The following is a 13,040-nucleotide window of genomic DNA, read 5'->3' as shown; positions in this document are numbered from 1 at the left end:
AACAATTCTAGGCAGGAGCCTGCCCGCTGGGGTTGTGCTGTTTCCTCCTCTCACGTCCCTCTTTCAGCTTCCTCAAGGTCCTGGTGGAACCTGCACCCTGCGGCCAGGCTGAAAGCAGGCAGGGGATGACTGCCGACGGGAGGTTGACGGGAGGTACCTGGGGCCCACCCAGGAAGTCAAGTCCCTGTGAGCGGCTCAGGTACAAGGGCGGCACCTGCGCACCCGCAAGCTCAGGCTCTGGCGGAGGGAGATGCCTGGGGCGGCTGAGTGGGCTGCCCTGTGCGGGGCGGCAAGGCAGAGGCACAGCGGCACTGGATCGCATCCAGGTGGGGGATGGAAGCACCGAAGGCACGCACGGAACAGGGGCGCCAGGGACACCACAGACGGCCCGCGTGGCTCACAGGAGCGTGCCACCCTGGGGCTGGTGAGGGCTCCAGGAGCACGTGAGACCGTCCGTCCTGAGCCAACCTCCAAAGATGCAAGGCGGCTGCAAGCCAGGAAGGAGATGGTGCCCTCCAGGTGGGGACCGGCCAGAGAAGTGGCCAACGCGACAGCGGCCTGGACCGGCCAGAGTGCAAGCTCTAGCTAGGAAGGGCGGGGGGGGGGGGGTTGCGGGGAGGTGGCTAACAAGAATGCAGCCACAGGCACCCCGTCAGGTGCCCCGATGAGCAGCTGGGACCATCACCTGCAGGCAGTGGGTAGCTATTAAAGGTTTGGGGACGCTGCAGAGTAGAAAGGTAAGATTGGAAATGCAGCCTCAGACACTGCAGCAGAATTTTCTAAGAACCGGGGTCAAAAAAACATGCAGAAATTAAAGATGGATATATTAGATGAATAAAACCAGCGGGTGGGGAAAAACACTTCTGAAAGCCTCAGTGTTCAAAGGCCACTGTGGTGTAGAGGATGGGACCTGAGCCCCAGGGTGGACGGTATCCAACAGGAATACGAGCTGGGGGCTTGGAGCATCTCCCCTAGGACATCCTCTGAGGAGCCTGACCCAGCCTGTGCCCAGCCAGAAGGGGCGAGAGAGGTGGTCAGCAAAGAGAAACACCAGTGCTTAAAGTTCACACGAAACCCGTCAACAGCGGCCGCCACTCAGTTTGCAAAGACACTTCAGCCACAACCGCAGGAGACTGCCCGCGTTGCACCCCAGCAGAGGTCATCTGCTAAAGAAGGTCCTCTGCCTGGCCCAGGGGGTGCAGTACCGCTCAAGTACACAGTTGGCGCTTTCAGGAACACAAAAAGGAAAAAAAATTGACAGATGAAGCATGGGACTTATTCAGATAAAACTCCCGATTATGGTTCAGATAACGTTACTTTAGACCCAATAAAATCTTTTTAGATTTAGTTTACTCTTTTTACATGACGGCTAATATTCATCATGATTTCATGACTCTTCCTGAAAATACATTGATATGATTTTTTAAAGTGGAAACTGTGCACTTTCACATACATATGAAAAGCCAAAAAGAAAGGAATTTTTCTCCAATTTTCAAATTCGTACAAAGGTTACTAGTATCAGCCCTAATTATGCTACATTTTCATTGGGTCATTTAAAATGCTTTTTAAAGCAAAATGAAATAATGATGTTAATAATAATACCTTATGTCATTTCTTAAATATATTTTAGTTTAAAATATTTCCTAATTTCTATTTTAGTTTCTCCTTTGACCTATAATTACTTGGAGGTATATTAATTTCCAAGCAGTTAAGGACTTCCTAGTTATTTGATTTGAGCTTAAACCTATTGTGCTCAGAAAAGAAACTGAGCAATTTCAATCTTGAAATCTGTAGGCACTCCCTTTAGAGGCCAGAACATGATCTATTTTGATAAATGTTCTGTGTGTACTTCAAAGATGGAGAATTCTATTTTTGCTGGATTCGGCATCTACATATGTCCATCAACCTAACATATTCTATATTCTTATCAGTTATTTTGTTTGTTCTGTAAGCAGGGAGTGTATTAATATCTTCCATTAGGGTGGTAGATTTGTCTTGTTTTTTAAATCTATTTTTGCTTTATGTATTTAGAACTTATGTTATTTGCAACATACTGACTTAAGACTCAATACTTATTGGGTTGAATCCTTTATCATTAATAAACCCCACTCTCCATCTCAAGTAGCATTACTGGGTAGCTTGTCTAACAACCTAATACCAATTAGGTTTGGTTGGTGAGTGTATTATATATAGACCCTCTTCCTCCTTCTGTTAAAAATATTTTTCTTATAAATGGGATATGACAGGGTTTTGCTTCTTCATCCAGTCCGAAACCTCAAGTCTTTTACTTGGTGATTCTGGTCCATTTACATTAAATGTATTTACGGCTATGATCTTACTCTGCTTCATTTTCAGTTTAACCTATTTTTATGTCCCCCTTGTATTCCTTTATTACTTTTCTTGATGAATCAGTCGTTATGTTCCATTTTTCTCTTTTAACTGTTAGATGTCCACATTTTGTTTTTCTTAGCAGTTACCCTATCGATTACAATCCCCACCCTGGCTGGACTGGTCAGTCCAACACTAACCCTCATTTGACTACCCCTCAACCATCTTAGAACCTTAAGGCACTTCAATGTCATGCACCCCTCTTGCCTTTGGTGAGACAGTCATTTTGGTCACATTTTCACTCTGGGGAGGGGAGCCATTGTTCGGCAGTCAGCTCATCCGTGTTTACTGATGTGTTCACCCTCGTGTGCCCCCTGCTCCTCCCTCCAGAGCCACCAGGTTCACCTCCCTCCTGCCCCCAGTTCCTGTCTTCATGGTGCTTGCTGATGCTGGCCCCCCCTCCCCCCCATCCCCTCAGGCTTTATTTATTGAACATATTTTTCTTTCACTTTCACTTTTAAAGGAGATTTTTGCTGTAGAATTCTAGGTTGATCACTGGTGGTTTTATAGTTATTTCTCCTCACCCATGTTGGCCCAGGTGGGCACAGCTGAAAAAAACTTCAATTATGTAATATATAATGTGATTAAAATAAGAATATGATTAGAACATAACAACTCATATAGAGAGGAGCTCTAGATTATGATTTCCAACCCATTTGATCTAATGCACCTGTGTCCATTTTGTTACACTATTCACAAAACTGAAAACTTGGGACTTAAAAGTAACATGTTCCTTCCTTGCTCTGGGCTTGGGTTGCTTTTAAGATTTTTCTCTGGATAAATGTTCATGGTCTTAAACTGGTGTGTAAAGATACCTCTCCTTTGTAATTGATTCTGCTTAGAGTTTCCTAAGTTGTTTTTTTTTGGGGGGGGAGGGGATACCAGTGATTGAACCCAGGGTCCCTCGACCATTCAGCCCCATCCCCAGCCCTATTTTATATTTTACTTAGAGACAGGGTCTCACTGAGTTGCTTAGGGCCTCGCCTTGGCTGAGCCTGGCTTGGAACTCGGGATCCTCCTGCCTCAGCCTCCCGACCCAGTGGGATTACAGGCCTGTGCCACCGCCCCCAGCTCTAAGGTGTTTTTTGTTTGTTTGTTTTAGCTGTAAGAAGCTGCTTTGTATCGTTGAGTAAAACTGTCAGAATTATCTTACTGTTAGTGTTGTTAGTGTTTTTCTTATAAACTGTGTATGACAGAATTTCGTTCCTTCATCCATCTGAAAGCAGGTCTACCTCAGGGGGTTTAGTCCGTTTATAGTAAGGGAAAGGAGACGGAGAGCTGTGACCTTACTCTTCAACCACCGCTTCTGCCCTGTTCTCTTCTTTCCAGAACTCGGATTCTAACTGAAGCAGGCCTTTGAAGCAGATCCCACCTGGCTCTAAGGGTCTTACCTATTTCTTTTTTCTGTTACCTTTCTCTCTCGGCATTGCTCGGTGGTCACCTGCTGACCTGCTTCCTGTCGATCAATCGTATCTTGTGTGTGACGTCCCCGCTGCTGAACCCCGACATTAAGTTCTAACTTCAACACTGCACTTTCTGTCTGAGAACGACCATTTGATTCTTCATAATAAATTCACATTGTGCTGAATTAAACAGCCCTCCATCCCCACTGCCCATCTTTTCCTCTATCTTCTGGACCATCTTATTCACAGGAATTCTGAAGTGCCTGTCAGTTGGCCCTAGTCCCCTGCCATCTGGGGGTCTGCTTCTCCTGGTCTCTCCTCTTAGTGTGTCTATGATCTTCCTGTATCCTGGACACTGTGACATCTTTATATGTCATCATCTTACATCTGCACATAAAGACGAGGTCCTCTTGGGCTCTTCCTAGGGTGGGGGAGGGGTGCATCAGCCATCATACAACCGAGCTGGGGGGTCTGGGTTACCATCTTTGTGGAGCCCACCTGCCCCTGGGTGGACCCTTCCCCGGGCATGGCCCACCGTGGGCCTCAGCAGGGGATTCTGCCTCCTCAGCACTAGAGTCAGCTGCTCCCTGGAGAAGTTCCCAGCTCAGCTCTGGGCCTCCCAGAAGCAACCTCCTGCCACCAGGAGCCAGGGCTGAACCCTCACCTGCCCACTGCACCCCAAGTCAAGAGCTGACCCACAGGCCTCTCCTCCGGGTCCTCCTCTTGCCTGTTCTGTGTTCAGCTCCTCTCCTCCGCAGACGAGACCGTCCTAAGCTCTGAAAGGCTAAGTGCCTTTTCATTGTGCCTTCCAGAAACTTCTGCCCTCTCCCCTCAGTCCCCTGCAGGCTCACATGTAACCCAGCCTTTGTGGGGAAACCAGCTGTGTGTCTGAGGACTGTCCCAAGTCCCACCGAGTCCCTGGTCTGTTACTCCAATTTGGAGCCCTCTGCCTCTGCTCAGGGCTCCAAAATCAGCTCCCCAGATGCCTGATACCCCCGGCACCTCTAGAGGAGCCCGCTTCTCGGGGACTCGGGTCCAGCTGTTCTCTGCACCGTGGGGCTCTAGAGCCTTAAGGAACAAACCCGGCTCTCCAGGTGTCCTCGGCGTCTCTAATGAACCCCAGGCCCTGCCCAGCCGGTTGCTCTCCTGGATCTCTGCGTGTGTGAGATGTCGGCATCGCAATACTTTCCAAAGTACAGTTGAAATATGCTTTTGAAGTAAAAGCATCAGTAAAACGGTCACTTCTTACCTCTTCATAAAACTTCACCTGAGGGACAGCTTCATTAATTTCATTCAAACAAAAATCTTTAAATAGCAAGAAACCTAAAGGAAAAGAATAAAAATATTCAGGGTGGGGAACAATTTGAAATTTTACCCCAGAGGGTGTCTTCAAACTATTGAGTTTATCTCTCAACCTCTTCCTCCCCTGCCTTAAAAAACAACAACAAAAAATACATAAATAAAAAACAAAAAAAACAAAACCAGGAGTTCACGGGGCTGATGGCTCCTGGAGGGACGTGCTCCAGGTGGGAGCCCAGCACACTGGCTGCCTGGTGCCTTCCCTGCTCACACCCCGCCACCCGCTGTCTCAATATGCGCCATGCGCAGGCTAGGGAGGACACCACTGGGCCCCTGGTCACTGCAGTAAATAGCAGGGAAGACAGACAGACGGCAGGTGCGGGCAGCAGGAAGTGCCGGTGAGAGTCATTGTGGGGCTGAGAGGTGACACCCACAGAAGCAGGACAAAGCCCCTCAGGAGACAGAGGCGGTGGCCTTGCCCACCCCTCCTCCTGCTGCCCACCCCGTGCCTCCATCCGCCCCGACCCCTGGGTGGGAGCAGTCCTCCTTCCTTCTCTGCTCCTTCAGGAGCCTCGCCTCACCTTGAGGGGCAGGACCCTGTGTTGGAGCCCGGTCCTCCTCTGGGGGGGGAGGACAACTGCTCAGACCTCACAGCACACCCAAGAGCCAACTCTACTCTGAAATCTGCGCTGACAAGTCAGATGCCACCTGCCGCACAGTGTCCACCACACAGGAGGTCAGCAAGTGTGAGCTGAGTGGATATCTGTTTCCACGACCCTGCCCACATGTGCCCGCCACTCTCTAGGCACCTCTCTGACCAGGTCCCCACTCTGCACACCTGCACCTCCAGCCTGGACGGGGGGGAATGCACTCAGACGGGACAAGCAACTCCAGGCCAAGGAGAGCCACTGAGACCAGCAAACTCCGGAAAGCCCAAGGGACGGAAGGGCTGTTCACAGAAACGGCAGCCCCAGAAGGATCCAAAGACTCATAGAAAGTCCAAAAGGTTGGGGGGAGGTGGGCGAATGTTCCTCCCCAGGTAAGACGGACCAAGGAGCAGCTTTGATGCCGTGTTCATGGACAGGGGCCTGCGGGTGTAGGATCTGCACCTGTGCGTCCTGCTCCACAAATTCCCCTCCATAGTGTAGGAACAGGACCTTGAGGATGGTAAGTGCGTGGGAACTAGAAGAAAAAGGCTGAGTCCACCCCGATAAATGGCCAGGCCAGGCCTCTGAGGGCCAGGACGGCGCAGGCCCTGGGAGCACGGCCAGGCTCGCCTCTGCAGGACCCTCAGCACCTGGGCAGGGGGAGCAGGACACAGGAGGGACACCAGGCTCGGAGCAGACTCTGTAAGTGATCGTAAGTAAAGGGTGATGGCTGTCTTTTCATTTTCCTTCGTTTCATACTCATTTCTAATGTCCCTTGCCATCTCTTCTTTGACTCCTGGGTCATTCTGAAGCAGGCTGTTTAATTTCCAAATATAATGGGGTACTCCTCAGGTGTCTTCCACACAGTGGTTACTGCGTAGCCTGGTTGTGGCCAGAGAACGCAGTGTGATCTCACTTTTGAATTTACTGAAATTTGATCTGGGCCTCAAACTTGGTCTGTGCAGATGAATGTCCCTTGGCACTTCATAAAATGAGTGTTCTGCTCTCGGAGGATGCAGTGCCTCCTTAATGGGAATAGGAAGATAATAAGCAGAACCCCCGCACCACTGGGCAGTGGCCGGTACTCGTTTATCCGACTTCAGCAGAGTGTCTCCACGTGCCCCTGAGGGTTTGCTCACCTTCTGTCCTTAGTCTCCGTTTCTGTTTTGTGTAACTTTTCTTCTACTTTTGGAAAACTAAAATGAGAATTTGGACTCGGATATGTTGAACATATCCAAATGCAGACGTTTTCAAAACATTTAGATGACAAAAAAAAAAAAAAAGAGAGAGAGAGACTCCCTGGGCCACGGGCTTTGCCATCTCCTAGGACAGACAGGCCACAGCCTGCAGTGCCCCTGGAACCTGGGGGTGACTGTCCTCTCCAACCTGACAGGAAGCTGGCTCCCTCTCTGCCTCCTCAGGGCTTCTTCCTGCTGTCCCCAGCTCAGGGAGCCTTCCTGCATCCTGATCATGGACAGCCCGGACCTTCCTTTCCCTTAAGGGGCCTCTCTATCAGTTCTCTCCCTCCCTCTCCCTCTCCCCCCCCCCTCTCTCTCTCACACACACACACACACACTGCACAGCACACTTGGTGGGCAGCACTTGTGACCACCAAAAGCGACCACAAGCCTCTGGTCACTTCCCTCTGTCACTTCCCACTACAGAGGAAGAATGAATGGAAAAAAGGAAGGAAGGGGGGAGGGGAGGGGGAGGGGAGTTGGCAGGAGGAGGAGGGGAGAAAGAGGAGCAGAAAAGAAAGGCCCCCAGGGAAGGAGAGAGTGGAATGAGGTGAGGGACCCTCAGGTTCAATGCCTCCACCTGCTCCTGTCACACAGTCTCCATGGTGGAGGTGCAGAACAAGCCAAGGCGTTGCCGTGACTACTGCTGGGAACTAGTGGTGTTCCTGCATCTACACTCTACCAGCCCAGTGAGCGGAGCGTTACAATGAAGCAGCAAGAAGAGGGAGTGGATCCCAGAGCTCCTGCTCCAGGCTAAAGCAAGTTGCCCCCCCCAGCCCTGAATCCCCAGGAAGCAGGAAGCACCTCTCAGCTCAGAGCCCACACCAGAGGGCAGAGGGCAAAAGTAAGGGAATATGTCCCTCCTCCCCCTCCCCCTCCCTCCCACCCCTCCCTCCCTCCTTTCTCTCCTTCTTCTTTTTTTCCAATAAGGAGGTTAAACCCTGGTCCAACTTTACCCCAGCCCTTCTTTTACAAAATATATTTGTAAGATCCTGTCTCAAAACACAAAAAGGAAATACTCTGCCTAACAAGTTCACGTCATCACTGCAATTTCTCCACATTTTGTTTATTCTATTTATTGTGGTGCTGGAGACTGAACCTGGGGCCTTACACATACGAGGGGATCACTACCACTGAGCCACGTTACCAGCGCTCATTTCTCCACATTTGAAATAATAAAAACAGGGCCTCACCACCTGCCCACTGAATAACTGTGGGATGCATTTCCCTGTCTCTGTACCTGAGCTGCTGTAATTCCCCGAATCCTGAACACTCACTTCCTGAATACTCCAGAAGGGCAACCTGTTCCAATCTGCCACTACCGTATTTTACAAGGATTAGTCCCAATAATTGCAAGGCTTTTTATAAAATAATCAATGAAAGCAATAGATAGACACACGTGGTTTCTGTGAAAAAAAGAATTGAAATGTGACCTCCAAAAATTATAAAGGGTGAAAAAGAAATATGGAAACACTTTGCAAGAAATACCACTCCCCTCATTTTGGCCAAGGAGGTTAAAACGCTGGAAAGGAAAATCAATTGCATAACTTCTAAAATACCCGACTAGTGTGGACTGATCCTACAAAAGATTTACTGTCACCTAAGAGCCACATGTCGTGCACTGAAGGTGCAGTGGGGAAGACAGGTGGCTTTCCTCCTCCGGGGGTTTTAGGTCAGTGTAAGACCCACACAGCACATGTGACTGGTAAATAATAAAGAGGAATCCTATTTGACACTGGGGTACGTGACAAAAAAGGAAGAGGCATTTCAGATAGAAGAGTCTGTGAGGACTTCCCAAGCTGTGAAATGAAGACAACCCAGCCAGCTTAGCAAAGGCTGGAACGTACAGCCTCACACCTTCTGCTCCATGTCACACTTGCGGTTTAGCCAGTGCAATAAGGTGTGAAAATAAAATAAAGGTTATGCGCATTGGAAAGGAAGGTTCAAATGGATTCCATTCACAGCCAGCCTGGTTACCTACGTGACAAATCCTACCTACAAAGAAACTACTAGAATATATATGTGTTAGAAGATGCCACAAGATATAAGATCATGAGATAAGACTCAGTGAAATTTCTACACACTGCACATGATTTTAAAATGGGATTAGAAAGGCGTCCATTCACAGTAATACCAAAAACATTCAATACCTAGAGATAAATAAACAAGAGACATGTAAAATCCATTAGGCTAAAAACTACAAAATATTACTGAAATTAAAAATCTAAATAAATTGAAGCATATACTCATTGAAAAATCAGAAGATGTCAGTATTGCTTGCATGTTAATCATCTCTACGTTGATCTGTGGACTCCATGCCATTCCAATCATAGCCCCAGGAGGATTTTTAAAGACAATAACAAGCTGATTCTAAAACTTATATGGAAATGCGGACGTGATTGAGTACCTAGAACATCCTGGGAGAGAAGAGCAGGGTTCAGTGTCAGGCACTAATTTCAAGATTCATCGGACATCCTAGAGTCAGCATGGGGGAGTCATCCTAGAGTCGGACATCCTAGAGTCAGGCACTGGTGTCGGACGAGATCAAGAAACAGAACAGGGAGACTGGAACACACCCATATTTATAGACTCAGTTCGAGTCTGATTAACAAATGATGCTGGAAAAACATATCAAAATTGGGGTGGGAGGTGAAGTGAAAGGAACTATCACTTCACTCCTCATAAAGAATTAAATTAAGGCTGCTCGAGGTGGCACATGCCTATAATCCCAGCAGCTCAGGAGGCTGAGGCAGAAGGATCACGAGTACAAAGCCAGCCTCAGCAAAAGTGAGTACCTAAGCAACTCAGTGAGATCCTGTCTCTAAATAAAATACAGAATGGAGCTGGGATGAAGCTCAGTGTTGAGGACTCCTGAGTTCACTCCTTAGCACCCCTCAAAAATTAAATTAAGAATGATCGTGGAACAAAATATAAAAGGCAAAAATTATAATATCTCAGACCACATTGAGAATATCTTCACCAGAAATATTGATGCCCAGGATTTCTTAGGCAGGATACAAACAAAATGATGAATTACACGCTATTGTGATTTAGAACTTCTCATCAAATGACTTTGTGAAGAAAAGGGACCAGCCAAACCTACGTCAGAAAACGGCCTTATTTACAGACATTCAGACAAACAAGACCCCTGCAAGTTGAATTTTAAAAGAGAAACCATCCAATAAGAAAGAGGCAGAGGCTGAGCACCCTATGAGGAGAGATGGAGCAGTGGCATATCCTCCTCCAGAGCACATGCGGCAGGAGGGAGGGTCTTGGTGGCCCGTGGTGACCCTGCTCTAGAGGACCTCCAGCACTGCCCTGCGCTCACACTGGCACTCCCAAGGCAGGGCTTGGCCCTGGGCTCTTCCCGCCCTGCCCTCGACAGCCTTGAGGCCCACAGTGCTGGTGGGACGAGGGCCAAGCTGGACTCGGCTCCAGGGGCAGCTGAGGAGGGTGGAGGCACCTGGCCACCAGCTGCTGTGACTGGCCTGTGATGAAAGCCACCAGGAGCTGCCACCCAATGCATGCAGAAGCGCTAGGGGCAGAGCTCCAGGAGTGCAGGGCTGCCACCCGCCCGGGTGAAGGTCCCCGGAGGTGCCGGCTGGTGGCCCAGGGAGCAGGGCAGGGCAGGTGAGGAGGCCACAGCGTGCAGAGCAGCTGTGACCATGCACCGGCTGCAGAAGCGGCGCGTCATCACCGTGGTCCCTCTGCCCCGTCTTGTCATGCAGGACAGGCTGTCGGGAGTGTGAGTGGTGGGACTTCCCACCACAGCAGCTGGGTTTCAGGAGGGCAGGAAAGACCCTGCGAGGCCCTGACTTCCTCTTGTGGCTGTGATGGCTTAGATGAGGTGGCCCCCGAAGCTCACGGTGAGACAGCAAGAAGGTTCAGAGGAGAAATGAGGGGACATAGGTGGCCTCCACCCCATCAGGGAACCAAGCCCCATGGGATTGACTGAGGGGTGACCGGAGGCCGGTGGGGTGTGGCTGGAGGAGGTGGGGTTGGGGTGTGGCCTTGGGGTACATAGCTATATCTGGCCAGTGCCCCCCCCCCCCCGCTTCTCATCTCCTGTGAGCTGCTTCCCTCCGCTGCACTCTTCTCCGTGATGTTCTGCCTCACCTCCAGCCCTGAGCAATGGAGCGGCCTTCTATGGACAGAGACCTCTGAAACCATGAGCCTCTGAATAAACCTCTTCTCCCTACGATTGTGTGGGTTGGGTCCTTTAGTCACAGCAGTGAAAAAGGTGACTAAAACAAGAGCAAAGGACTCAGTGCTCTCAGGTGTAGGAAGCATCATTATATGTCCCTTAGGCAGACAGGTGACCTTGTCTTAGTCTTTATTTGACGCTAATTATGGTATAAAGAGATGCAGGGGAGTGCCAAGTTGACTCAAGTAGACTTGTAGCGGTTGATTTTAACTTGGAGGGTGTTTGGGGACGATATTAGCATTTAAATCAGTAAACTTTAAGTAAGCGAATGGCTCAGGTAGGTGGGCCGAATCCAATCAGTTGAAGGCCTGAAGAGAACAGAAGGCCCAGGATCCCCTGGCCAGGGGCATCCCCACCGGGCGCCTTCAGACTTCCTTGTTCCCCTGGCCTCCAGCCTCTGGCCTTGCTGTGGATTCAGACTGCCAGTCTCCATGGTCACGTGAGCCAGTTCTTTGGATTAAATACACACACACACACACACATGCACACTGGTTCTGTATTTTTGGACAACTCTAATGCAGCTTCTGAACAGGCTGGGAAAATAATCAAAAGCTTCTTACAAAGTCAAACACACACAACCCAGAACCCAGCGATTCCTCTATTAGGTATTTACCTGGAAACATGTTTCTAGACGCTCTTGTGCACGAAATCTTCAGAGCATCTTATTCATAATTTATTTGAAATGGTCCAAATTCTATTGATAGGAAAATAAGGTGCGGTATTTTCACAAAATGGAAAACTATTCAGCAATCAGATAAATGACTGCTTCATCCAGAAGCTTGACCTGGCAGTCAGGGGTCCCCAGAAGCAGGCCACACAGACACGTGCACACACCTCCAGACACAGGGGGAGACATCACAGGAATCTGCTCGAGCATCCTGGAGCCCAGGAAGCCCCAGGATGAGCTGTCCGCAGGTGGGAGAAGCAGGGCCTCAGTGGGGGACAGTCTGTGTCTGGTGGGCTGAGACCCAGAAGGTGCGTGCTGGTCACAGGAGTTCTGATGTCCAAAGACAGCAGGAGGTGGACACCTCCTCAGGAGACAGAGTCCGCCCTGGCTTCACCTGTGCCAGTCCAGCAGACCCACAGTGGATAGCGGGGTGCCCACCCACAGTGGTGACCACAATCTCTTCACTCCGTCCACTGATTCAGACGCTGATCTCCAGATACAAAGTCAAGGACACACCTAGACAGTGCTTCACCAGAGACCTGGGTATTGCTCACACCAGTCACGCCCACGCTGCAAACCAGCCGTCACAGTAAGTGCGTGCCAGACACCCCGCTGGGCGAGTGTGCCCCACATCAAGGGAAACACACTGTCAGTTCCCTCTGTACAAAATGCCGAAGCAGGAAAGCTGCAGTTTAAAAAGTCAGGAAGATTCTCGGCCCTGGAGCCGCGAGCTACCTGGGAGGGGGCGCGAGGGAACTTTTTGGGGGTAAAAACCTTCTGTCTTTCCAGAGGGGAGGGGTCTCGGTGGATTGACGTATTTATCACAGTTACACTGTGGGTGACACTGTGCGCCAATCCCCTTTGAAAAGAATGGAACTCATGTGACCTCCAGCCAGGGGGTTGCTGTGCCGGGAGGCCACGCTTCTGAAGCCACTCCACTGGGGCCCACTTGGAGGACAGAGGACCAGGGGAGTGACCAGGAGGCTCGCTGGAGCATCTGTGTGAACATACTTCTGTAAGCAGGGTGGACAGACGGACAGACACACACACACAAACACACTCCCTTGATCTCTCCACTAAAGGACAGAGAAGAAATGACACAGTCACAAGCAATGACTCAGTGCCCAAGAGCTTCTCAACACCCAGGTGTCTACACGCCATTCTCCGTCCAGGGGACCGGGAGGGAGAGCCGAC

At 49.9% G+C, this 13,040-nt stretch overlaps 1 protein-coding gene across 6 annotated transcripts in view; it reads right to left on the bottom strand.

The window, feature by feature from the left end:
• The window catches only part of GRK3 (G protein-coupled receptor kinase 3), a 116,220-nt gene that overhangs the window by 54,696 nt on the left and 48,484 nt on the right, over nucleotides 1-13,040 (bottom strand). For 5 of the 6 annotated variants that reach the window (XM_081288477.1, XM_081288479.1, XM_081288481.1 and 2 more), the window contains one exon: nucleotides 5,041-5,114. The exons of the other annotated variant lie outside the window; for it this stretch is intronic. In XM_081288477.1, coding sequence (XP_081144603.1) covers nucleotides 5,041-5,114 — 74 coding nt within the window. The remainder of the gene's footprint in view (nucleotides 1-5,040; nucleotides 5,115-13,040) is intronic. 6 annotated transcript variants of the gene reach the window in all.

Source organism: Spermophilus citellus (assembly GCF_964194105.1).
Source record: "Spermophilus citellus genome assembly, chromosome: 3".
Lineage (NCBI taxonomy): Eukaryota > Metazoa > Chordata > Mammalia > Rodentia > Sciuridae > Spermophilus > Spermophilus citellus.
Note: the sequence above shows the minus strand (reverse complement) of the source record. Positions and strands in the feature narration are given on the sequence as shown.